General features: G+C 43.9%; 1 protein-coding gene across 2 annotated transcripts in view; it reads right to left on the reverse strand.

Annotated features, from left to right (window-relative positions):
* LOC123763029 (uncharacterized) overlaps positions 1-27908 on the reverse strand; it is a 133427-nt gene that overhangs the window by 41283 nt on the left and 64236 nt on the right. For both annotated transcript variants that reach the window (XM_045749975.2, XM_069302193.1), the window contains 2 exons: positions 14067-14101; positions 1204-1982 (listed from right to left, as the gene is read on the reverse strand). In XM_045749975.2, the coding sequence (XP_045605931.2) occupies positions 1204-1982; positions 14067-14069 (782 nt within the window). In that variant the 5' untranslated portion in view covers positions 14070-14101. The remainder of the gene's footprint in view (positions 1-1203; positions 1983-14066; positions 14102-27908) is intronic.

Raw genomic sequence — 27908 nt, forward strand, 5'->3', positions numbered from 1 at the left:
AAACACTGGCGATGCTGATAACTAGACTGCACATTACAAACCTGACAGACTTGCAAGTGGGTGGCAAAAGACTAGAGTTCACAGATGAAGCTGACATTTGAAAATGAAGTTAGACTCTTCAATGACAATGAAGAGCCACGTGCTTAACTTAGCCCCAAAGGCAGCCAGGAACTTTACAGCCCTACGGCGCATATCACCTTCTTGACGGCAGGGGCTGCGAAACCTTATATGATGCACAAGTTTGCTCATCTAGAGTATGCACCCCTTTCATGGATTGCTTGCCCTCCCAACATTCATCAGACTTTTGGACAAAGTGGAGAGCTGTGCAAGATGGCTCATCTCTAGTCTTGACTAAGTCTGGTGAGAATGGTCTGAACATCAGAGCCTGCAACACCGTCGTGACGTTGGTAGTCTTACTGTTATATGCATGGCCAACATTCTCAAAGTTCCCCACCTGGCCCAACTTCGTAGACAACCAGTAGTTGGCACCTGTAATTCTTGACTCTCAACCTTTAACAGTCTCATGTTGGAATTGCCTGTTCACTCAGCAGGTTGATACATGGGAGATCATGTCAACTGGTCACCTAAAGACTGGCACACAGTTGGCTACAGGCTCATTCTGTACCTTATAAGAGTGTTACCTAATTTTTAATTAAAAAGTTTATTCCTAATGCATATAATACTCATTAAATAAATGTGTTTCTAGGAGTAGGTTTCAACAGAGCTGAGGTAGGATAACAGCTCTTGCTTGCAGTTTCACTATGTACGCCTTTTGACAGCTCTTATGAATTCTAATTTTAGATAAAGAGGAAGACAGAGAAAGAGAGACCTTGCCATCCCCGTGTGCCCATCAAGTATATTGTGTGTTGGGCATGTGGTTGATGGTGTAGTGATAGGGTGTGTGCGCGCGCGCGCGCGACGTGGTAGTGTTGACTGTGGTATAATGACTATGTGCTGGCAGTCACCGTGGGCCCTGGGGGAAGTGTACTTGTATTCCTCGAGGGGCACCATATCCATGTCTGGAATTAACGCTCAAATAAAAGTTTGCACGCATAATTAATTTTTTAACACGATAATTAACTTCAATGGTCTGTTACATTGAAGTGTCATCAACTGCATTGTGATTGTTACGTAGTCTACTAATTACAGTAATAGCTCGCTCAAGCAGAAGGTAACTGAAGAATCATACACGTTAATACTTACCTAGTTAAGATACTGTTGAACTCTTCTTGTGTGAGAGTGGCCGATTCTTTGTCAACGGATCTCTTGAGCATTGGGGAGGCACCATCGCCAGCCGTCGAGTTGGGGTGAGGCACTTGAGTTGCAGTTGTGGTGATGGTGACTGCGTTAGTTGGGGTTGCAGAGACCTTCCCCTCCCCGTCGAGTATGGGGAGGGAAGGTTCGACTTGGGAGGTAGCAAGTGGAGGTACAGACGAACGGATGACATAATCAGAAGAAGAAGGACTCAAGACCTGACTCTCTCTAGTTACGAGGCGATCAGTCTTTGATAGGACTAGTACTTGGCTTGTTATGGAATGATTAATACTGTTTGTGATAGGGTTTAGATCCGGTGATGACGATAGACTAGGAATATGACGGAGGTGCGTGATTGATGCAGACTGCAAGTCCTGTGTAGGGTTAAGATCCAATTCCGCAGCTTGGTGTGAATCATAATGGGTCAGGATCACCGGAGTTGTGCTTGGTGACTGATCAATAACTTTAGTTGGCTTCGCCTGACTACCCCTATAGGGCGTTTTGCTCATCTCGTCCAGCGAGAGGTGCGTAGGAACGGGACTCGAGTCAGAATAGCGAGTCGCATCATGACTGGACAGAAGGATTAGATCTTCACTAAGAGATGGAAGCAAATGGTGGGTGGAAGAGTGACTTAGTGAGGTATGGTGAAGATCCTGCCCCAGCACTGAAGACGTCCACACAAGTATGGCGACCACCACGCTCTCCAACATGGCCACAACCCGGCCCGTCTGTAAAGAATAATTGCGTTTACCACAGGTTGTTCTTTGCCTTAAAAAATGGGACGAGTTTAAACAAGGAGAACAAAAACAAAAGAAAATATATGAGATTGGTTACACTCATTAATGAATGATTTGCTGGTCATAAAACTGAATTTCGCAAATGGATGTTTTATAAAGAATTTATTTTGTGCAAAATAATTTGCATGAAATTAACCTTTTCAGTCACAAAGCTTCCGTGAACATAAGAACATAAGATTAAAGGTAACTGCAAAAGGCCTGTTGGTCCATACGAGGCAGCTCCTATTCATAACCACCCAATCCCACTCATATACATGTCCAACCCGCGCTTGAAACAATCAAGGGACCCCACCTCCACCACGTTACGTGGCAATTGGTTCCACAAATCAACAACCCTGTTGTTGATTTGTTGCTTAGTGACCAGTGAACGTCTGAGGTAGTAACGACTCGGTGTGTGCGAACCCACAAGGAGTAGCCGTTGAAGAGGCTATAGAGGACACGACCGAGGTCACAATAAGCAAGTGGTGCTTATGATTTTCACCTGTAAAGAGGCAAGCAGAACGTCGACTGTTACCCCTAGAAAGGGAGCGTTTTATTGAACTGTGCCAACGAATAGGCTGGGGGCACTCCTGTGTTGACGCTGAACAAATTTATAGTAACCAGTGAGGTGAGCAAGTGTAGCAGAAATTAATATCTCTGGCTATCCTATAAAGACAGCGAAAATAGTGAACAGGCTGTGACGGCGCCCTTTATAGAAACTGACCCAACCAGTGAAGTCGACCATTGTAATATCTTCCATGGCAGTGAATCAGTGCACTGGGCACTGACACAAGGCTGCTGGGAATCAAGTGATAGGAAATTACAAATCATGTTGGATTTATACTAGTATGGGGTCAGGTGAAAACAAGTAGACCAATACAAATGGGTCAAGAATGAGGCATAATGAGAGGAAAAAGTAAGACAAAGTTTAAAGGCCTTTAAAGAAAAAGGCCATAAATGTCCGATCCACATACAAAAATTAATCAGGTGTATTGGGCGTAGCATGTTGAGCAGTGTCTTCTATGTTGGCATTTTCGCGTTCCGGTCTTGTTCTTACTCTCCTGGTGGGTAGAGTGAATATTTCCGTAATTTGGGTATTTATGGTAGGTTGTTCTATATTTATGTAGATTGCTTCAAGAATTTGTAATCTTCGTACATCTTTGGTTTTGTCCATTATACAAGTGTTTTTATTCAACATTTCTCTTGTAAGGGTGATGTCATGGGCTTGTCTCATGTGATTTTTAGGAGCGCCTGAGTGAAGATGACAGGTCAAACGCCTCGTTAGCTTGGTCGACGTCATACCTATGTACTTAGATTGAAGGCTACATCCTTCGTGAGGGCAAGTGTACATATTTACCACGTCTGACTGCTGTACAGGGTTTTCCGTCGGTTTTGGGCCGTTTTTAATAAGAAGATCGGTAGTCTTCTTTGTTTTATAGTACATGATTAAATTAAGTCTATGTTTTGGTTAGGGATTCTACTTTTTACTCCTTCATGGATTATGTCTTTCATTATTCATTCTTCTTTTTTATGTTCACTGTGCATGGTTGATTTGTAATATAATTTTATTGGAGGCGTTGTGGTTTCTGTTCTTGGTTCAGGATTGTACCATCGGTCTAGGTGTGGTCTTATAGTAGTGTTTTTTCTGTGTTGCTATATCCATTGTTCACCAACACATGAGTTATTCTTTCAAACTCTCTACTCACATTGCTCCATTCGGAGCAGTATGTAAGCGCTCGACGAATATAAGCGTTGAGAACACTGGCTTTGTATCTTTGGGGGCACTCACTCCTACCGTTTAGGGATAATCCTATGTTTGTAGGTTTAGTATATACACTGGTTCTTAAAGAGGTTCCTGTTTTTGTTATAAGTACATCCAGGAATGGCAGACTTATTTTCACTATTTTCATGAGTAAACAGAAGTAATGAGTCTCTCTCTAGATGGCTTTTTAGGTCGGTTAGTTCATCTGGGTCTTTTACTATGACAAATATGTCATCTACATAACAGCAGAATATTATTGGTTTTTGTCTACTACTGAAGACTCTCTCCTCAATGGTGCCCATGTAAAAATTAATGAATAATACACCTAAGGGGGAACCCATTGTTACTCCGTCTATTTGTAGATGCATGTTACCTTGCGGACTGATGAAAGAGGCTTCTGATGAAATATAAGGGGGACTGATGATATATATTATATAATATTATTATTATTATTATTATAAAATATATATATATATATGTCGTACCTAGTAGCCAGAACTCGCTTCTCAGCCTACTATGCAAGGCCCGATTTGCCTAATAGGCCAAGTTTTCTTGAATTAATGTTTTTTCGACTACCTAACCTACCTAACCTAACCTAACTTTTTCTGCTACCTAACCTAACCTATAAAGATAGGTTAGGTTAGCTTAGGTAGGGTTGGTTAGGTTCGGTCATATATCTACGTTAATTTTAACTCCAATACAAAAAAAATGACCTCATACATAATGAAATGGGTAGCTTTATCATTTCATAAGAAAAAAATTTGAGAAAATATATTAATTCATGAAAACTTGGCTTATTAGGCAAATCAGGCCTTGCATAGTAGGCTGAAAAGTGCGTTCTGGCTACTAGGTACGACATTATATATATATAATATATATATATTATATATATATATATATATATATATATATATATATATATATATATATATATATATATATATATATATATATATATATAAATGCGAACAAGCCTGAATAGTCACCAGGACTATATGCGACTGAAAACTCACACCCCAGAAGTGACTCGAACCCATACTCCCAGGAGCAATGCAACTGGTATCTACAGGACGCCTTAATCCGCTTGACCATCACGACCGGACAAAAGGAAGTGATAGCCGAAGCTATTTGAACCACTTCCCCACTGGCACTCGGATGGTAATCTTGGGCATAACATTTTATCAAATCACCTCATTCTTTGGGGCACACGTGAGGAACACAAATGCGAACAAGCCTGAATGATCCCCAGGACTATATGCGACTGAAAACTCACACCCCAGAAGTGACTCGAACCCATACTCCCAGGAGCAATGCAACTGGTATCTACAGGACGCCTTAATCCGCTTGACCATCACGACCGGACAAAAAGAAGTGATAGCCGAAGCTATTTGAACCACTTCCCCGCCAAGTGGTTCAAGCCTAACTCGAAAGGAACGACGATAGAGGAAGCTTTGAAGGAAGAGAGGGAGATTACCACGAAGGCCAAAACAACGAAGTTGGGACAGAATATGGTATCTCCAAGTTGTGTCATAAGCCTTTTCCAGGTCAAAAAGGACAGCAACAACGGAGGTCTTCGCAGCAAAAGCAGTACGAATATAGACCTCCAAGTTCACCAGGACATCTGTCGTGCTGCGGCACTTGCGGAAACCAAATTGAGAAGGAGAGAGGTGGTGATGGTGTTCCAAGAACCGCATCAGACGAAAATTATCATACGCTCAAAGATTTTGCAGACAACTCATGAGGGCAATAGGGCGGAAGTTCTTACAGGATGTCCCGAGAGACCCAGGTTTTCGAAGAGAAAGTACACGGCATCGAGCCAGTCCTCAGGTCTGGGAGTCTGACGATGACTCCCAGACCTGGTTATACAGACTCGGTAAATATCGAGACGTGCTAGGAGGGAGATGGCGAAGCATCTCATAATGAATGTCATCTGAGCCCGCTGCCGTAGAACCGCAGAGGGCCAGAGCAGACTGAAGTTCAAAGAGAGAGAAGGGATCGTTATAGGGAAGGCGGAGATGAGTGCGGAAATCTAAGAGATGAGATTCAAGAACGGTCTTACAAAGAAGGAAGAATTGAAGATGATGAGAACCAGAGCTAACAGAAGAAAAGTGGGAACCCAGTTAGGTCGCGACCTGCAGCGGGTCCGCCACAAGAGTACCACGGTGGTGAAGAACCGGAGACATATCTGGAACGAACTTACCCGCAATCTTGCGGATCATCTTCCAGATCTGTGATAGAGGAGTATCAGACGTAATGGTAGAAACGTAAGATTTCCAACTCTGACGCTTAGCTGTACAGATGGTCCTATTGGCCACTGCACTTGCTTTCCAAAACAAAATAAAAGAATCAGCCGTCTGTCGGCATCGGTGTTTCTTCCAGGTTGCACGCTTACAGTGGACAGCCCGAGCACAGTCCGCATTCCACCAGGGAACGCACTTCCGCATGCCCCGAGAGGTAGTGTGAGGAATAGAGCGGAGGACAGTATCGAAGATGGTGTCATGAAAAAAGAGGCGAGCGTGAGGTAGAGGCAGAGAGGAGAGATCAGTGAGAGTAGCATGGAGGGTGAATAGGTTCCAGTCAGCTTTGGCAAACTGTGACCTAGGGAAGGAGAGGGGAGGGTAAAAAGAGAAAAAGGAAATAAGGATGGAGAAATGGTCACTTATGGATGTCATCAAGAACCCGCCACTTAAGATCTAAGTAAACGGACGACGAGCAGAGAGAGAGATCAACACAAGAAAGGGTGCGAGTTCGAGATTCTAAATGGGGTGGGCTCACCACAATTCAGAAGAGACAGGGAAGAAGAGAGGATGAACGGTTCGAGAAGGTGGCCTCGGGTGTTTGTCAGAACATCACTCCAGAGGGAATGTCGACAGTTGAAATTACCCAACAGGAGCACTGGCTCTGGCAAGGAGTCCAGGAGGTGCTTAAGATCAGGAAGGGAAATCGAGACATTTGGGAGGGAGATATATGGAACAGACTGTATACCATTTACTCACAAAAACACGGGCAGCAGAACAATGGATAGGCGATAGAAACAGTAGGGGGACGAAGGGAATATCAGTATAAATCAAGAGAGCAGTAGACTTCTGGGCCCCAGCAAGAGCTGGGGGGGGGGGGAGAGAATGAAAAGAATAACCAGGAAAGTGACCAGGACGAGCACCAAGCATCGGTTCCTGGAGACAAACACAAAGTGGCGAAAACTGTGTAATGAGAAGTCGGAGTTCATGGAAGTTGGCATAAAATCCACGAATATTCCATTGAAGAAGACATTATCAAAAATAGAAAGGACAGCAACAGAGAACAATGAAGAGACAAAGGTAAAGAAGAACACAGTGTATTGAATAAGCTCAGGATCAGGATCAGGGGTCAGTAATATCAGGGTTAGGGGGCATGGGTAAACTTAGTAAGGATTGAGTGAAGGGAAGGGGAGGACAGAGCATAGGCAGACAGGTAGGGTCCGGAGGAGGAGGAAACCGAGAAGGGAGGTCAAGGACGGAGGAGGGAGGAGGGAGGAGGGGGGGGGGCAGAAACCAGGGAGTGCACCTTAGCAAGGGCAGCAACTGAGAGGCAATCAGGGGCTAAAGAAACCTCCATAGCTGGGACAGGGGGCCCGACCACCGAAATGGAAGGGGACGGAGCGAGAGTGTCAGAGGGGGGGGGGGTGTGAGGAAGAAAGCGATGCCTTCTTACCTGCTAGGGAGGACGAAGGAGAGGAGCCAGGCTTACGTTTCTGACTCAAAGAGACAGGTGTTCCAGCAACAACGTACTGGGCGACAGACTCAATTGTCTCAACAGGAGAAGATGAACGGGAGGGAACAACTTGAAGATTGCTGGGAGGGTGATGGACATCAGCCTGGACAGACAGGCGGCATGGAGGGCCAAGAGACTGGGGAAATGGATGGGAAGAAGGATTGGGAAAAGAAGGGAAAGACACAGGAGACATGGCAGACTGGGAAGGAAGGGGGGAAACTTCAGATGGAGAACCAGGAGGGGGCCCCTTCGGGACAGAACGTAAAGGAACAGGGGAGGAGGTGGTGGGCGTGTCCGGGTCTAAGATCTGGAAACGGTTGTAAGACTGAGTAAGGTGGGAAGGACGAGGAGAGGTAGAACACAACACACGAGCGTAGGATATGCCAGCGAAAGGGGGAGAGATGGCGATCTTGGCATCTCGCTTCAGGAAAAGGCAGACGATTCCGTTGTTTCAAGTTGAGGACGGCATCATCAAGTTTGTAGTGTATACACGAGCGGGAGAAGGTAGGGTGGGCCTCACTTCAATTGAGGCAGCGAGCCTGGGGAGAAGTGCACTTGGACTTAAAGTGATCATCGGCCCCACACATGGGGCATAGATACACAGTACTTGAGCATTGTAGGACACCATGCCCGAACTTCCAGCACTTATTGCAAAGTCTAGGAGAGGGAATGTACTCCTGTACGGAGGGTCTGGCACCAGCAAGAATTATAGAGGGCAGAAGGGTCTTACTATCAAAGGTGATTTTCACAACTCGAAGGGGCTAACGGCGACGACCACGAGGGGGTCGAGTGAACGTGTCTGCCTGGAGGACAGGATGGCCTTGGGCTTCGAGGATATGTTTAATATCCTCATGGCAGTCTTTTAGGTCCCTAACACCGGTCGCAACATGGTGCAGGAGGAGACCAGTGCCAACACTGGCATTTAACCGAGCGTTTTTGGAGACCCGAACAGGGGTCTCCCCAATGCAGGACAATGCGGCTAAGTGGGTAGCTGCATCCGGTGAAGGAGCAGTGACGACATGTGTACCTAAACGGGTGGGGTTAAAAGTAACAGAGGCATCCACCGAATCAACAAGGTGTTTATGGAGTGAGAAATCGTCAGGAGGCATAGAATCAAGAGGGAGGAGATCAAAGTATTTATTCCACAAAGCACAACCAAACAAGGCTTGGTACGTATTAGTATGGGAAGGGATCGTGCAAGTGTGGTCTTGGCGGGGACGGCGTTCAGAACCCCCAGAGAGAAAGAGAGTTAAAGGGATTAAAAGGTGCAGTAGTCACAATGAGAAACCGAGCCGTGCCAGGGGACGAGGAGGTCACTGCTGGAGGCGTGTGGCTCGACCCAACCACAGAGGAGGAAGGGGAGCTGGGGTGAGTAGTCAGGAGGGTCAAAGGAGGAGCTAGGTCTGGGCCCAATGTAGCAGGGGCAAGAGAGCCCAGTCTCCTCCATGCCACGAGGCTGAGAAGTCATAAGAGGAACGGTATTTATCGACATGAAAATGAGAGGTAAGACTTTCATTCACGAATGTACCCCCACACCCACCATGGAGCCACAATTAGAGGCAGGACACCCAACGAGAGATTTATTGCCGATATTGCCTGGGCCCCCTAGGGGTGCGTCGTGAGCATACGCCCCACAAACGCCACCTTAAGATCCGTCAGTCCATCGAGATCGGGTTCAGTGACGAAAGGAGGATTGACAATAAAAGGGTCCCCCTCGCTCGAGACGTTGGGTACTACATTCTATGGGTGCAAGAGTGTACCTCCTCAAACACCCGGGCGTCAAAACAAAAGATGGCCGAAAGAACAATCAAAACAGGCAAGAAGGTCGGCGGGAAAGGACAATTTGAAAGAGAAGACTGGGGAGAAAAATGAAACACGAGGAAAAGGAAAAGATGTCTGGCACAACTGGTAAAGACAGAAGCAGGAGTATAAGGCTGCAAAAGGACAGAGGACTGACCCATGGAGCATCACACTCCGGCAGCCACCCACCAAGCCCCCTCACGGCGACAAGGGCCAGACAGGGATGGGGGATCGCCGTCACAGCCTGTTCACTATTTTCACTGTCTTTATATGATAATCAGCGATATTAATTTCTGCTACACTTGCTCACCTCACTGGTTACTATAAATTTGTTCAGCGTCAACACAGGAGTGCCCCCAGCCTATTCGTTGGCACAGTTCAATAAAACGCTCCCTTTCTAGGGGTAACAGTCGACGTTCTGCTTGCCTCTTTACAGGTGAAAATCATAAGCACCACTTGCTTATTGTGACCTCGGTCGTGTCCTCTATAGCCTCTTCAACGGCTACTCCTTGTGGGTTCGCACACACCCAGTCGTTACTACTTCAGACGTTTACTGGTCAGGGCTGTCACTAGGCTTCGGCGGTCAGTCCATTCGAGTTGACCCACCAAGGTCCAAATGAAGGTACAGTACTCGCAGCTTCCTTCACAGAGTCTGGAATGCTATATAGTCTTCCACACTCATCGGGTCCCTTTGTCTTTCAGCAAACCTTATTGCAGAAAGGTTTCCTTGACGCCTCAATATGGTCGGAGTCTCGTTGCCTCTCTTCGGGGCTCAACTCATCACTTAAGATCCAAATCTGCCGATTTTCGAGAAATTGATCAAGGTCACAACCTCCCCGTCTGAAGTCTATGTGAAAAGTGAGCCAGGCTCTGCTCCCTGGGGCGGACTCATTGTCCGCCTGTGATGTCACAAAGCTCTTTGCTGATTGGCTGAGCACCTGAGCCACTGCCAGTCATCTCTCACGTTGTATAAGCTTCAGGCCTGTGTTGCTGCACTCCAGCGATCCCCGGATGTGTCATCGGCCGCCATTTTGTTTCTCAATCTGCCATAATTTATACGATGATACACAGTTTAAAATGTAGATATGATAGAGTCTAGTAGGCTCAGGAACCTTTACATCAGTTGATTGACTGTTGTGAGGCGGGACCAGAGAGCCAAAGTTCAACCCCCGCAAGCACAACGAGGGGAGTACAAGTAGGTGAGTACAAACACACACACACGCCACTGGCCGCGTCAGAAAATAATTGGGCAGTGTGTTCTTTCACCTGATGCCTCTGTTCATATAGCAGTAAATAGGTACCTGGTAATTAGACATTTGTTGTGGACTGACAGCTGATGTGGGCTGCAGATATATATCCTGGGTATTCATGCGAGAGATTAATGTATATATTAGATACAATAGACACAATCGGTCGGGAGAGTGTACATAAGACATCGCTCTTAGAAAAGCAGGATGCAAAAGCTAACAGCACAAATATGTTACACAAATACATGAATACACGGATAAAGGCACGCACGTATGCCCTCGGGTGCTTTCACCTTCTCCCTGATAAAACATATAAAGAATGTGTTGGCAGAAGTGAGCTTCGGGGAGTTCACACCACCTGCTGAAGCAGATCTTGCCAAATGTAAACCTCTGTCAGCAGAACTATTCACCTATCTTGCGTCACCATGTAAATGAATGTAAAAGAAGCTTAGAATTTGCAAATAGTTGCATTTCAAACTGATGTGCTACCAGAAATCTTTACCAATAATGCAAATTTTTGCTTACTGTAGGTACTACTCACCTAGTTGTGCTTTGCGGGGATTGAGCTTCGGCTTTTTGGTCCCGCCTCTCAACTGTCAATCAACTAATGTAAAGGCACAGCCCATGCATGTGACCGTAAATTTTCCACCCCGGGCCACTGCATGGGTGCATGACGACTAGATCAAATTAACTTAAGTATAACTTGCTCACTGCAAATGTAAATTGCTTAGCTTAGAAACTGTGGAGTTACAGTTCTTGAAGCCATTGTTGGTGTATATTGTACATCATATTATGTAACTAGTTTATCAAGAGTGTAACTTGCTTAGCTAAATTAATGTTGGGGGTTGCTCAGTTTCTAAGCCCATCAGTGCCTCTATAAACTTTTCCACTAGCCCCCACAGGATGGGTATGGGGTCCACTACCGCCCCCGCAGGATGGGTATGGGGTCCACTACCCCCCCCACAGGATGGATATGGGGTCCACTATCCCCCCCCACAGGATGGGTATGGTTTCCACTACCCCCCCACAGGATGGGTAAGGGGTCCACTACCCCCCCCCCCGCACAGGATGGGTATGGGGTCCACTACCCCCCCCCCACAGGATGGGTATGGGGTCCACTACCCCCCCCACAGGATGGGTATGGGGTCCACTACCCCCCCCCACAGGATGGGTATGGGGTCCACTACCCCCCGCCCCCCACTCAGAGGATGGGTGAAAAATTAAATGGGTGTCTACCAACATGTCCTCTTATAAATTACAGCTGAATTGGCCGTTTGCCCGTATGGCCGAAAATGGACGTAATTTGAAAATGAAAAAAAATAGAATAAATTTTGGATTTTTTTTCCAAAACAGGAAGTTAAGGATCCTTTAGTAGGTTAGGAGGGCAGGAAATTCTCCTAAAGTTTCAAAACGTCATGAAAAATGTTAATTGAAAGTTTCCTCTCCTAACCTTTCCGAGTAAGCCGGAGGACTCAAACAGAAAACGGGACAGTACATCACTTCCGTGAGCCGATTTCATTCAAAATTACGTCCATTTTTGGCCATAGCGCGCATACGAGCGAAAAGCGACGTTATTTTTAAGAGGGCGATCACACCCTGGGGGCTTTTCTAATATATGCCAGAAGGTAGCACAATCCTGTAGACATACAGGTATGTGAGATGACTGGCTGTCATCCTCCCCGCCAAGGCGAGCTCATCCTGTATCTACACAGCTCAGAGTGACGCAAGGTGAGGCCTGAAGGGTGGCCGGAGAGACTGGGAGACTCTGGGGGTGTTCTGAGTTTAGCCAAAGTGTGTGAGGGAGGAAAGGTTATTGCTGACGAGTTCCACTGAACCAGAGGGAGTAAGGTAGAGCTCCACATACTCACCTCTGATGCTGCTTCAAAAGGTTTTCGTAGGCTAATCGAGTTCTGATTAGAGGGGGGGGGGGGGAACAGGGCACGAGAGCTAGAGAAGATGGATTTTAAATTCGTCTGAGTTGGTCCTTAACTGGGACGGATTTGTGGGGTTTTTTGAGAGGGCGCTGCAGAGAGACTAGGCGTCACATGGAGTGACACCCAAGCCCGTGGATTTTATCAAATCTGTATATTGCGTGAGTACCTGTTCCCATGTTCCCATGTTCCCACGAGCATCGATCGTGGGAACCTATTTGCCTTGTTAGGGAAAAGTTAGCATAGGATTTCAGCGCTAAATAGAATGAGCTTAAATGTAGACCAAACAACACTTTAAAGTTAAGGGACGACGACGTTTCGGTCCGTCCTGGACCATTCTCAAGTCGATTGTGAATGGTCCACAATCGACTTGAGAATGGTCCAGGACGGACCAAAACGTCGTCGTCCCTTCACTTTCTAGTGTGTGATTTGGTCAACATATTTCAGCCACGTTATTGTGACTCCTCGTCTGCAGCTTAATTGTAAGTCATTATCTAGTGTGTATCACTTCACTCCTGTCTACCATAACACAAGGCAGCCAGGTTCAAGCACACTCTTGGCGGCACCTCTCTTGGTTCGTTGCCGATCTCAGGTAAATGTTAAACTACCTCCCTCCAAGACAATAAGGAGTAATTAGGGAAAAGAGGAGCGTATTATTTGAATATCAGTAAACAGTAAGAGTTCTCGGTACTCTATTTCCTATACCTGTATAGGTGCTGAGAGGAGGGGTAAGTTGCATTAGACTTTAGTTCAATTAAAGTTCCCTGGCACCTAGGGTAATTAATATCTCCAAGCCAGCAGGGAACTGGTACCCTACACTGCTAGTCAAAGGTAAATTAATTCAATACAAAATTACCTGTATTGAAGGTAATTAATTTTCAGTGAGAGTAAAGGTGGTGGCAGCTAAGAATTAAAGTGTTTTAAGTGAAAATATTTTACAATTAGTTAATATGTAAAAACTGGTGGCGTTCTGTTAAAAATATAGGGCGTGGGGTGCACTACCACCCACAGGATGGTTATGGGGTGCACTACCACCCACAGGATGGTTATGGGGTGCACTACCACCCACAGGATGGTTATGGGGGGAGGGGGGGTACACTACCACCCACAGGATGGTTATGGGGGGGGGGGGTGCACTACCACCCACAGGATGGTTATGGGGGGGTGCACTATCACCCACAGGATGGTTATGGGGGGGGGGGTGCACTATCACCCTCAGGATGGTTATGGGGGGGGGGTACACTACCACCCTCAGGATGGTTATGGGGGGGTACACTACCACCCACAGGATGGTTATGGGGGTACACTACCACCCACAGGATAGTTATGGGGGGGTACACTACCTCCCACAGGATGGTTATGTACTACATACACACATCTGGAGCAGGTATTGTCGAGGATTTGGGGTGGACGAATGGCAAGGTGAGGAGTGTAACCTCCACCTAACCACGACTTCACCTCCAAACCCCCTCCAATTAACCCCGAACCTCACCGCCCAGTCCCCACCTTACAAGAGGATCCCTGCGAGCTGGTCTTCAAGACTTACCATGCTACGAAGTTGGTGCCGGTAGCCGCATTGACCTGTGGAAGAGGAACAAGAAGTCAGTGACACAGTGAAGAACGGCCCTGTATAGAATGACCCTGTATAGAATGACCCTGTACAGAATGACCCTGTACAGAATGACCCTGTACAGAATGACCCTGTACAGAATGACCCTGTACAGAATGACCCTGTATAGCAGGTCACTACACGGTGCCATTCTATTAACGACCTTTATCAATTTCTGGCTTAACCATATGCTGTTATTCATCACTATTGTTAAATAAGAACAAAATGAACAATTTACCCCAAACGAGTCGGGATTCAGTTGACACAAATATGTGGACTCTCGTAACTTGTCATACCTACAATATTTCCCAAAGAATGAGGTGTTTAAGAGACAATTTGACTAGTTCCTGGAAGCAGTGCCGAGCCACCTGGGTTGTAGTTGGTGTACCCTGAGTACTACGGGCCACAAGTAGATGTTATCACAAGCTACGGGCTCACCATACCCCGTGCTGCTTGGAACTTTTTTTCCAAGTAGCGAATCTTAAACAACAACAAGTTATCACAAGACAAACTTGGCCCACGGTTAAGCTTGGACCACCGTGGGCCTTGCCTGGAACTTATTATTATTATTATTAACATCTTTATTGACAAAACTTAATTACAATTTTGCCTAATCTGAGAATTTCAATTAATTCTAAATAAGTGAGGATAATGCTGGTATTCACTGTCACGCAGGGCAGGGGGTCATATACAAGACAATAGGTCTAATCTGTAGGCTGAAGCACATATATATATCATGGTTACAATCAATGTTTCGATGTATGAATATGTGAAATCAACTTTCTATTGTACACTGCCACACAAGGGCAGGGATGGGTTCATAAGTGATGCAGCTTAAATATAAAATTGTTCTTCATTCTTTAAAATGGACAAGCAAATTTTGGATAAATTGTTAGGATGTCGTCCAATACACCAGATTCAATGAAATAGTTACACAGTTGGTGGTACAAGAGGCCAGGAGGTATAACATCTTTTACGGTTTCTCATTCAACAATATAGTGTTCTAGTGAATGCATTAAAGGTTTATGACAGAGTTTACAATCTGAGTATTCTGGTAGTGGCTCAGCCTCACTAACCTGCCAGATGTGTGTATAGCCAAGGCGAATTCGCGCAATGACTACATCACATTGCCTGGTCCGGTTACTGTGCTGACCATACAACCATAAAATTCCTATTATTACAAAAGTTGTCATAGCTTTTAATATTGCAGCTTTCAGGTCTCTGGGCATTTGTTAGTTCCTGGGGTACAGAGCTTTTCACTGCACTTCGGCTTGATCTTATTTGATTGACCGTAACTCTCTAAGTCGTGTTTGACAAAGTTGAAAATCCAACGCCCCACTTTACCCGTTATTCCTATTGATCTCATTTTGTGGGCTATCACTCCATGGTCACATTTGTCGAATGCATTTGCAAAGTCTGTGTATACAACATCTGCATCTTGCTTTTCTTCTAAGACTTCTGTTATTTTGTCATAGTGGTTGAGTAACTGTGACTGACAGGATTTGGGTGTACTTATGTCGGAAGACCTTACCTGTAAAGACCACAATAAAGTAGTCGTCACAACTGCAAGGAAAATGACAGGTTGGATAACAAGAACCTTTCACACTAGAGATGCTATACCGATGATGATACTTTTCAAGACGCAAGTGCTCTCTTAGAGTGGAATACTGCTGCACAATGACAGCCCCTTTCAAAGCTGGAAAAATTGCTGACCTGGAGAACGTGCAGAGATCCTTTACTGATAGAATCCACTCGGTAAAACATCTAAACTATTGGGACCAACTAAAATGCCTAAATCTGTATTCTCTTGAGCGCAGGCGGGAGAGATGCATCATAATTTACACGTGGAAAATAGTAGAGGGGCTGGTCCCAAACCTGCACACAGAAATAACACCACACGAGACTAGGAGGCATGGCAGGATGTGCAGAATACCCCCATTGAAAGTCAGAGGTGCATTAGGTACTCAGAGAGAGAACTATGACATACAAATGAGAGACATACAAAGGATCAACATCAGAGGCCCAAGACTGTTCAACACGCTTCCACTACACACAAGGGGCATAACTGGCCGACCCTTCACAGTGTTCAAGAGATAACTTGATAAACACCTCCCAAGGACACCTGATCAACAAGGCTGTTCAACACGCTTCCACTACACACAAGGGGCATAACTGGCCGACCCTTCACAGTGTTCAAGAGATAACTTGATAAACACCTCCCAAGGACACCTGATCAACAAGGCTGTGATTCATACGTCAGGTTGCGAGCAGCCGCATCCAACAGCCTGGTTGACCAGTCCAGCAACCAGGAGGCCTGGTCGACAACCGGGCCGCGGGAACGCTAAGCCCTTAAACCACCTCAAAGTAACCTCACGGTGGGACAGGATCTTCCCGCTCTCAATCCATATTGTCCTGGGTTGTGCAGTTCATTATTTTCCATAAAACTAAATTTGATTCCTAATCACTCTTTTATAAACTACCTGAGTACTACGGGTACTTCTATTATGTGTGATGTTAGTGCAACTGGTCTATAATTTTTTGTCCAAGCTTTACTACCTCCCTACCTACTTTGGGAGCCGGTCGGCCGAGCGGACAGCACGCTGGACTTGTGATCCTGTGGTCCTGGGTTCGATCCCGGGCGCCGGCGAGAAACAATGGGCAGAGTTTCTTTCACCCTATGCTCCTGTTACCTAACAGTAAAATAGGTACCTGGGTGTTAGTCAGCTGTCATAGGCTGCTTCCTGGGGGTGGAGGCCTGGTCGAGGACCGGGCCGCGGGGACACTAAAAAGCCCCGAAATCATCTCAAGATAACCAAGATGACCTCCCATGTACAAAAGAGCTATATTTGAAGACTTAAGTGCTGCTGGTGTCTCCCCCTGTATCCAGGCTCTTTCTCCATATCACACTGAGCACTCATGCTACTGGTACTTTACATTTCTTTATGAATATTGAATTCCATGAGTCAGGACCAGGGGCCGAGTGCATGGGCATGTTGTCAAGTTCTCTTTCAAAGTCTTACGAGTTCGTGTTAATATCCGTTATATTATCTGCAGCTTGGATGTCATTCATAAAGAAGCTGTCTGGATCTTCAACTTTCATGTTGTTTATTGGTGTGCTAAACATAACCTCATACTGGCTTCTTAGAATTTCACTAATTTCTTTGTTGTCCTCTGTATATGTACCTTCATTTGTAATTAAAGGTCCAATACTGGTTGAGGATTTTGATTTTGCATTTGTGAAAAAAAATTAGGATTTTACTATCTCTTGTATAGCTCTCTGTTCCAATTCCATTTCCTCAGACTCGCATGATCACTTCAACGTTTGCTCTATTTCTTTGATCTCCCTGTTTGTATTTATTTTCCTTTCTTGTGATGAACGTGTCTGTTTAAGCATTTCCGTTGTTTTCTCTTCTCTTGTACAGTCGTCTGCGTTCTCTTTCTGGAGTGGTCATCTTTCTAGCCCTCCTCAGGGGCACATGCTTTAAACAGATCTTGTATGCTTCAGCTGTCAGTTGAAGTAAGTAATTATCAATAGAATGCATCAAGCCTGGGAGGCTATGTAGCACCGTCAAATGTGCGGGATATTCAAAAGGTGCTAAGTATCATGAATGATGCCAATACAAGAACAAAAGCGCATAAGGCGATCATCCTCAAAGGTATCCGATTCACCAATGATTCTGTTGAAGGACAGGTGACCGTAAGTGACCGTCAGGAAGCAAGACACACGCACATCCTGAAGTTAGGACATTCAACAAGGATATGCATGACCGTAAGAGTGACAATGCAGTTTGGACAAAAGGAGCAGGGCGGCGCTCCATTAAGTACCTGTGAGTTAAACGTGTATGGCTAATATGTAACCTTGCCAGAGCCATTTCCCACCGCTGGTTATGCTGGTAGGAGAAAGACCACGGGGACCAGCTGTCAGTTGAGCTATTCCCTATGTGGGAGTTTTGTTGCTTAAGACTGTATCCCATTAAATGTTTGCAAGGTCTATATTTATTTTTTCCCAGCCGATCCTCTTATTACTGAAATTGAATTGATTGAATAACCCTTTTCACTTCTTGGTTCTCTTGGATCTACTACCGTTATTAATGTTAATTTGCACTTCAGTGAACTTATGGTCTGAGTATAGTATTATCTAAGATTGTAATGTGTCTGATTAGTTCATCATTGTTGGTAAATATCAGGTCTAGTATGTTTTCGTTCCTAGTTGGTTCTGTAATCTGTCGATTGAGCGAGAATTTGTCACAATCTCAAAAGTTCTCTTACATGTGGTTGATTATTTCTAGGTTGGTTCCCTGCTATGATATTATTTGTCGTTCTTCATCTTAGACTTGGTAGATTGAAGTCTCCAAGGAAGATCATATCTAGATCTGGGTTTGCTAGGTTATCAAGGATGTTCTCTCTTTTGTGCTTCTGCTCTGTGAATTCCTCAACCGTTGTATCTGGCAGTTTATATATTAGAATAATAATTAGGTTCATTTTTTCTACCTTGATTCCAAGTACCTCTACCGCCTCATTGGTTCAGTTCAGTAGCTTTGTGCATACCAGATCCTTTTTAATATACAGACCTACTCTTCCATTTGACGTAGTTTCTCTATCACATCTATAAAAAATATAATTTGAAATCCAGATTTCACTATTCATATAATCTTTCATTTGAGTTTCCGAAAACGCCCCAAGTATTGAGTTTGACTCTACTAGAAGGCCATTTATGAACTTAACTTTATTTCTTTATTTTCACCTTAGGCCTTGTATGTTTGCGAATATGAATGATTTTCCATATTGCGTGTCACTTCTGAAGGGTTTTGGTAGTTCTCCCTCCTCTTCACCCTGACCCAGGGTCTCCTGGTCTGGCAATGGTTCGTCCAGTTTTGATAGTGGTACTGGGGAGTGTGGTAGTTTCTGTGGAGTTGGGAGTGTAGTATGTGTGTGTAGGGGAGTGTAGTATGTGTATGTCTGTGTAGGGGAGTGTAGTATGTGTATGTCTGTGTAGGGGAGTGTAGTATGTGTATGTCTGTGTAGGGGAGTGTAGTATGTGTATGTCTGTGTAGGGGAGTGTAGTATGTGTATGTCTGTGTAGGGGAGTGTAGTATGTGTAGGGGAGTGTAGTATGTGTATGTGTGTGTAGGGGAGTGTAGTATGTGTATGTGTTGGGGAGTGTAGTATGTGTATGTGTGTGTTGGGGAGTGTAGTATGTGTATGTGTGTGTTGGGGAGTGTAGTATGTGTATGTGTTGGGGAGTGTAGTATGTGTATGTGTTGGGGAGTGTAGTATGTGTATGTGTTGGGAAGTGTAGTATGTGTATGTGTTGGGGAGTGTAGTATGTGTATGTGTTGGGGAGTGTAGTATGTGTATGTGTTGGGGAGTGTAGTATGTGTATGTGTTGGGGAGTGTAGTATGTGTATGTGTGTTATACTCAAAATTCTGTCAGTTGAAATGTAACCAATCACAGGCAAGTAGGCCTCTGACGTCATGCCAGACAGAGGAGCATCAAGCATGCTCCCAGCAGCCTCAGTTATCCTCACAGACCCAGAGTAGGTGGACCTCGGCTGGCCAGTTATACACCTGTTTGCCTCACTCAATAAATATATACAGAAGCGACTACTGTGTCTACATTCAACCCGAACAAGGCAAACGAATACTGGTAGCAGCAGTGGGATCCAGAAATTTTTTTCTGGAAAGAAAAGTTCAAGTACCCAGCATCGCCTCGTGTTCCAGCCAAAACCGCCGCCACCGCCACCGCCATAAGCCGCCATCCTGCCACCCACGCATCAAATATTGTGCCAGACCGGGGTCCTGCCATCAACCACTACTCCAGGCTAACGTTTTAGAAGTAAGGGTCAATATTTTCCTGTGAGAACGCTCACTCATCAGTGAGGAGGAAGGAAGCTTCCCGCGCCAGCCATTTTTGAACCTCGCGCCACCACGTGGGAACCACCTAGTGCACCCACCACCACCACCACCGCCACCCAAGCTGACAGTATCAAGCTTCGTGAGGGTGCAAGCTACTGCAATCGTCGTCAGCCATCGTCGCAAGTATCAACTGGTTATTCCATCGTCGCAATATTGTCGTCGTCAGAATTTATCTTCGTGCTTCTAGCGTGAACAGTGTGGGGTCCCTGAGTCTCGCGCCACCGCCGCCAGGAGCGCTGCCGTCGCATCCAGTTTGTAAACACGCCTCACATGGGCCTCTTCCGATCTTCACGACGCTTCTCCTACTTTGGCTACTGGTGATCCTCATAAATTACAACCCTGAGATAAGTAATTGCTAGTTGAGAACAACGTGCCAAGTGTTAAAAAGTGACTTATGTAATAATTCCCATAATATCCTGTGAATTAACCATTCAGTGACTTGTTAAATATTGGAGCCGGTTTAGTACTCCAGAGGCCCACAGTTTCTCTGAGACATTTCAATATTCCCTGCATATGATTCCATTATTCATTAATTGTTACTAGTGTCATTACTGAATTCAAAGGTGAGAGAAGTAAGAAATAATTGTTCTAGCAGTTTATTTTGCATAAAAGAAATTTGTTTTTGAGATTTCCATAGACAATAGAACATAGAAATTTTTTTTATATTTCTCCAGACCTAACTTGAAATTTATCCTTTAAGCATTTTAATTTAAACTTTTACCATAGGAGTTATATACATTCCTGTGTCCAGTTTATGTGCTACATCCATATTTCTTGCATTGCCACTTGTTGTGTTGAATCTTTTTAATGAAATTTTGCAATTGCATTTCCCAGTTTTTATTCTAAATTGCTGTGCTTAGTCTGGTTTAATTAATTTACATACATCTAATTCCAGTCATTTTTTTTAATGAAAGATTGCTAAATTTAGTTTACAATTGCTTGTTCTTGATTATTTTCTTGCCTAGCCCAATTTAATAATTTTATTTCTGCCATTTTTACTTTAGCCAAGTTGATATTTTTTGTGTTTATTTTTGTGTATACTATTTCTGATGCCAGGTGCACTTAATTATAATCTGCGTTCAAATATTACTTCCACGGCTGTGACAATGCCTACCACTGTTGAAACCCCTTCAGAATCAATGGGAACAGTTGCTTGTCCCAATGGCCAGAGATCAGCTCAGGAAATGGCTATTCCTCTTTTTGCTGGGGAATCGCGTTTATTAGAATCATGGTTTAGTAAGGTTGAAGCGAAAACAGTTGCACGTTTTTCTAAGCCTACTGATGCCGAATACTTAGCAATTGCACGGTCAGCCGTGGACACAACCAAAGGTGATGCACGTTTTGTTGTTGATGAGAAAGCCATTGTTAGCCTCCAGTCTTGGCCTGAATTTAAGGATTTCTTTCGCCGTCGCTTTGTTAATAAAGGAGACCTTGACCCATATAGGTTAGTCAAGAAAATTGCCAATGCCACCATGCAGCCTGGTGAATCGTTTAATGCGTTTACTAGCCGTCTCGATCAGTATCTGTATGCCTTAGTTTCTGCTATGAATAATTCGACTTGGTTAGATAAAGACAATAATCTGTCCCCTGAGGCTATGGCTAAAATGATAGCATTTGGTACTTTAATGCATTTTGCCCCCGAGCATACAAAACCAATCGTTGAGCAACAAAATTTTGGTGTTAAACATGAAATTGGTGAAGTGTTTGAGGCTATTAACAATGCCACCGATAAACTAGCTCCCCGAAGTGCTCAACTGTTGCCACCCTCTGATGCTGTAAATGTAGTTACAAGTTCTCAGCATCCTCCCACAAATTCTCAAAACTCTTGGTCGCAGAAGCGTACCCATGCTCGTAGCCCCCAGTCAAATTCGCCGCCTCATAAAATGCCGAAACGCCATAGTCCACAACCATCCACTCCCTCATGTTGGCATTGTGGTAAGAGTAACCACCTTGCAAGGGACTGTTGGTCCGCCCCTAGATCATCACCTCCTAGACAATTCTCTCGGCCCCCTCATCAATCTAATCATTCTAGGCTTCCATATTGCACGTACCATAAACAAGTTGGTCACCACACTGCGGATTGTAGAGCTAGGCAAAGGACATCTCCACCTCGTAACTCCCATGGTCAGTCTTGGCGAGGCTCACAGCGTCCAAGACATTATCAGAACTCTCGTAATTACAACTCCCAGCCCAGCTATAATGCAACTTCAAATTATAATGCTCAGTCACAGAATGCTGGAGCTCAGAATGTTCACTCCATGTCGTCGGGAAACCCCCAAGGCCATCCGCTAACCAATTCAAGCTAGCCAATCCTAGTGCCCTCCCTGTGTATTCAGTAGCTACCCAAAATAGATTTGGACACTTGACAGAGGAGGACACTGACTCTAGACCAGTTGTAGATGTTGACGGATCCACAGTAAATTTGACACAAACAAGACGCAGATATCCCAGACAACATAAGTCAAAAATAGTAACTTGTCCAGTCTCAAGTGATGGTCCCCTTGTATCAGCCATTGTACATGGTAGAGTTTTAAAAGTTTTTCTTGACTCAGGTGCAAAAATTAATATTGTCAAGCCCTCAGCTCTTAGAGACATTGAAAGTAAGCACCCTACTATTTTAAAACAGTCACACATACCTTTTCTAAGTGGTATTTCAGGAAATAAAGTAAAAGTTCAGGGTGAAATTGACCTCCCACTCAAGTTCAATGATGTCACATTGTCTATAACATGTTTAGTTGTTGACATTATTCATTTTCCTGGAGACATTCTCTTAGGTCTGTACACCATGATTGATGAAAATATTGCATTGTTTCCCCATCGTTGGAACATAAGTATCAAAGACCATGTCATACCCTTGTGTAGCATGTATCGACAGGGCCACGAGTTCAATCTTCAATCAGATTACGTTAATTTTGTTGACACCCGCCTTGCAAGCGTAGGTTTGTCAGATCATTGTCGTGGTAGCATACCCGAGAAAACAGGCACTCGATTGAAGCATAGTAGTTGTGCAGTTGTTAAGGAGAATGAGTATCGGGACTTTCTGGAAGGGGACGCCCTAACGGATTCTCGTTGTCTCGCTCGCCTGGCAGCTTCCATCTCTGAAGTCAGTGGTTCCACGGCTACTGACACTGTGTTACACCCTCATTCTCTCACCAGAATAAGAGTTAAGGTTCAGGGAGTGCCTGAGTTGTCGGATGTGATTGCGGAAAGTGAAACATGTAAAGTGAATGGTACATTTGTTGAACCCTCCTGGCACACAGTGCAGGATGGTACTGTCTCACTTTTTATCGCGAACACAAGTAATGCCGATATCCATCTCCAGTCTGGTACCCATGTTGTAGATTTTGCCCATTACTCGTTACCGGTGCGAGTTGTGGATGATGTCTCCATGGATCATACTGTTTGTACACTCACACCAGGAGAACAGGGATCTCAGCCAGAGGTGCAAGCGCAACACCTCAGTCCTACTGATTTTCCTGACTCTGTGGCTCAGCTTTTGGAAATTTTGAACAAGAATAGAGCTGTTGTTGCTCTACCAGGAGAAAAATTAGGTCTCACTCCTCTCATTACACATAAAATTCCCCTTGAACAAGGAACTACGCCTATTTATGTACCAGCTTACCGTCTTCCCCATTCTCAGAGAGCAGAAGCAGATAGACTTGTAGAAGAAATGTTACAGAGTGATGTAATTGAATCGAGTAATTCGCCATGGAACGCTCCATTGATTCTTGTACCAAAGCGAGATGGGACGTGGAGACCTGTAATCGATTATCGCAAGCTTAACAGAGTAACAATACCTGATCGTTTCCCACTTCCAGTTCTCAATGATTTGTTGCAAAGTATTGGTCGAAACAAAGTATTCTCAACGTTAGATTTGTTGCAGGGATTCTGGCAAATCCCCCTTGATGAGGAAAGTAAACAATTGACAGCCTTTAGTACTCCCAATGGTCATTTTCATTTCAAAAGAATGCCGTTTGGTTTGCGTAGTAGTCCAATAACCTTTTCACGGCTCATGACAAATCTATTTCGTAGATTGATAGGAAGTACGCTTCTAGTTTACCTTGATGATCTCATAATCATGTCGCAAGATGTTCAGACTCATTTCCAGAACCTTGAAAAAGTACTTGCAAAGCTCGCTGAAGCTAATTTAAAAATAAAGCTTGCAAAATGTTCATTTTTAAAGCAAAAGATTAATTTCCTAGGTCATACAGTTACACCTTCAGGTATTACATTGAATGAATCAAAAATTATTGCTGCCCGTGATTTTCCAACACCTCGTACCGCAGAAGCCGTAAGACAGTTCACAGGTCTTGTAGGATTTTATCGTTCATTTATTGCTGGATTCTCTATTATAGCCGCTCCGCTTTACAAGTTGCAAAGAAAAGATGAACCCTTTGTTTGGGGAGAGGCCCAGGATCAGTCATTCAAAAAACTCAAAGCAGCCTTGATTTCGTCACCTGTCCTTAGGTATCCAGATTTTTCTAAACCTTTTACGTTGGTTACAGATGCTAGTGACATAGGTCTAGGTGCTGCATTACTTCAAACAGAAGGTCACAGAGATCACGCAATAGCTTATGCTAGCCGCACATTATCCAAAAGAAGAGAAAAATTATAGTGCAACAGAACGAGAAGCCTTGGCAGTTGTTTGGGCACTTAAACATTTCAAGGATACAATTTATAATTACCCAGTTCATGTTCTTACAGATCACCAACCATTAATTCCCTTGTTCAAAAATAAGAATCCAGTTGGAAAGTTTGCTAGATATTTGCTCACAATTCAAGAATTCAATCCCACATTTGGATATATTCCAGGAAAGCAAAATGTTGTAGCGGATGCGTTTTCTCGACACGTAGCTGCGATTCAGTTAAATTACCCAGCATTAGATGCTACAGTAGTAGAAACGGAACAAAGACAAGACCCCATATGGGCACCCGTCATTAAATTTTTGACTAAGCAAGACACTCGCCCGATTCATAAACCGCCAGTACCATTGAAAGAACTAGTTATGTTGGACAATTTACTGTGTAGAGTAGTAAAGCTAGGGACAGCCCCGAGGAAATGTTGTCAGTTAGTTGTTCCAGCTGTCTTGGTACCAACTGTGTTAAAAATTATCCATGATGCTCCTGCAAGTGCACATCCAGGAAAGGATCGTACACTCCAACAAGGTCGATTGAAATATTTTTGGCCAAAAATGGCTAAGGAGATTGCTCATTATGTTGACAGATGTTTAACTTGTTTACAGCACAAGGGACATGTTTCAGGACCTAATCCAATTCAGGTGTACCCAGCAACTAAAGCTCCTTGGGAACGAATATCGATGGACTTATTGACAAATTTTGCGGAAACAGAGAAAGGGAACAAACATTTGCTTGTAATGGTCGATAATTTTTCACGGTTTTGCGAACTAGTTCCTATCCCGAACAAAACAGCAGAAACCATAGCCAGCGCATTCCATGACCAAATAATTTGTAGATATAGTATGCCTAAAGTAATCCTTTCAGATAATGGTCCGGAATTCAGTAATAGTATTCTAACTAGCTTGTGTGATTTATATAACATCAAAAAATGTAGCATTATGCCTTACCATCCGGCAAGTAATGGACTAGCTGAACGTACTAACAGGAAAGTGTTAGATGCCTTGAGAGTCACGTTGAATTTTGATAACAACAATTGGGATGATTTTATACCCTTAATTCAGTGTGCTATAAATTCTTCAATTAATGTTTCTACTGGTGACACACCTCACGCTATTCTTTATGGTACAGATAAGATCCTCCCTAATGAATTGATTAACGTACCTCCTACTCCCTTATATAACGTAGATGATTTTGTTCAAGTGAAGCGTAGACAAATGCAATTAGTATTCAAGAAAATACGAGAACAACTGTCCAAAGCAACAGCCGAGTTCACTCTAGCAAGGAATGCACGAGCTAAACCCAATAAAATAACTATTGGATCTGTAGTAATGATACTTAACCAACACAGGTCTGGTCCTATGTACAAGTTAACTAAGAAATTTTTGGGTCCATATAAGGTAATCGAGCTTATTAAAGGTAACAAATACAGACTTAAGAACTTGTTAACAGGAGAATATATAAATGAACATTTAGACCACATGAAGTTAGCTAAAATGACTGTTGACGAGACTGATGAGGAAGATGACAATGAACTTACCCAGACAGATACTCCTACTCGGACACCACCTCCTGTGGTTGACAGACCACTGGATGTTCAGCAACCCCATACTAGCAATTATAATCTTAGATCTAGACCTCTCGTTTCAACCGTGCACTCACCACACGTCCATTGGCTAGATGTTAACGAGGATATCTCTCAAGATGATAGTTTGTCACATGAAGTTTCATCTGTTCCGGACCTTCAGTCAGAGCCAGAGTTGTATAGTGCTCTGGATGAGCTAGGTGTAGATATCCGCAGAATTTATAATTGATTGCACTCTGTAGTTATTCTGTTTGTTTTGAAAAAAAAAAAAAAAAAAAAAAAAACTCAATTGCAGTATTTCTACCACATGTGTCTTATTATTACCATTATATATAATGTATAGTTTTTCTCAACTTTATTTTGTTATGAATTAGATGCCATTGTCAAGTCTACTACCATTTGTATTTTTACAGTGCTTGTCATAAGAGTTATTATTGTTCTAGCAACCACATTGTGGCCAGTGAATCCTGACTGCTATCACGCAGATGTTAGTCTTCTTGATCCAGGTCTTGTATATGCTTGTAAATATATTGCACATTATATATATTGTACATTGGTCTTGTAAATATATTGTATATTTCGAAAAAAAAAAAAAAAAAAGAGAAAAAAAAAAAAAATTATCTATCTTGAAATTCAATTGTGGTTGTTAGGTCAGAACTTTGTTCTATTAATGTAATAATTGTTTAATTTTGTATGGTTTTCAAGCACATGCCATTGACACATGTTAATAATTTTGTTTAGGCAATACCTTGGGTTGTATTGTTCATATCTGATCAGTAGACATACACATGTTCTTAATACTCTGATTTAATCAAAGCATTGTTACCATGATTTTCACCTATTATGATGAATTTTTTTTTTTTGGTGCATATATGCCGAGTTGTTTGTATTACGCACACCTGATCTTCTTTCAATGTTTTATTATGCAAATTTCACATGTAAGCCATTATTGTATGCCACCGAGGTCCTTTCAGTATCATTGTAACTATATAGCTAGCCAGAGCTTGTCGACAAGGGACGTCGACTTGGTAGCGTGTCCGAGCGGTGTTATACTCAAAATTCTGTCAGTTGAAATGTAACCAATCACAGGCAAGTAGGCCTCTGACGTCATGCCAGACAGAGGAGCATCAAGCATGCTCCCAGCAGCCTCAGTTATCCTCACAGACCCAGAGTAGGTGGACCTCGGCTGGCCAGTTATACACCTGTTTGCCTCACTCAATAAATATATACAGAAGCGACTACTGTGTCTACATTCAACCCGAACAAGGCAAACGAATATGTGTTGGGGAGTGTAGTATGTGTATGTGTGGGAGTGTAGTATGTGTATGTCTGTGTAGGGGAGTGTAGTATGTGTATGTCTGTGTAGGGGAGTGTAGTATGTGTATGTGTGTGTAGGGGAGTGTAGTATGTGTATGTGTGTGTAGGGGAGTGTAGTATGTGTATGTCTGTGTAGGGGAGTGTAGTATGTGTATGTCTGTGTAGGGGAGTGTAGTATGTGTATGTGTTGGGGAGTGTAGTATGTGTATGTCTGTGTAGGGGAGTGTAGTATGTGTATGTCTGTGTAGGGGAGTGTAGTATGTGTATGTCTGTGTAGGGGAGTGTAGTATGTGTATGTCTGTGTAGGGGAGTGTAGTATGTGTATG

This window comes from Procambarus clarkii, chromosome 47 (genome assembly GCF_040958095.1).
Source record: "Procambarus clarkii isolate CNS0578487 chromosome 47, FALCON_Pclarkii_2.0, whole genome shotgun sequence".
Lineage (NCBI taxonomy): Eukaryota > Metazoa > Arthropoda > Malacostraca > Decapoda > Cambaridae > Procambarus > Procambarus clarkii.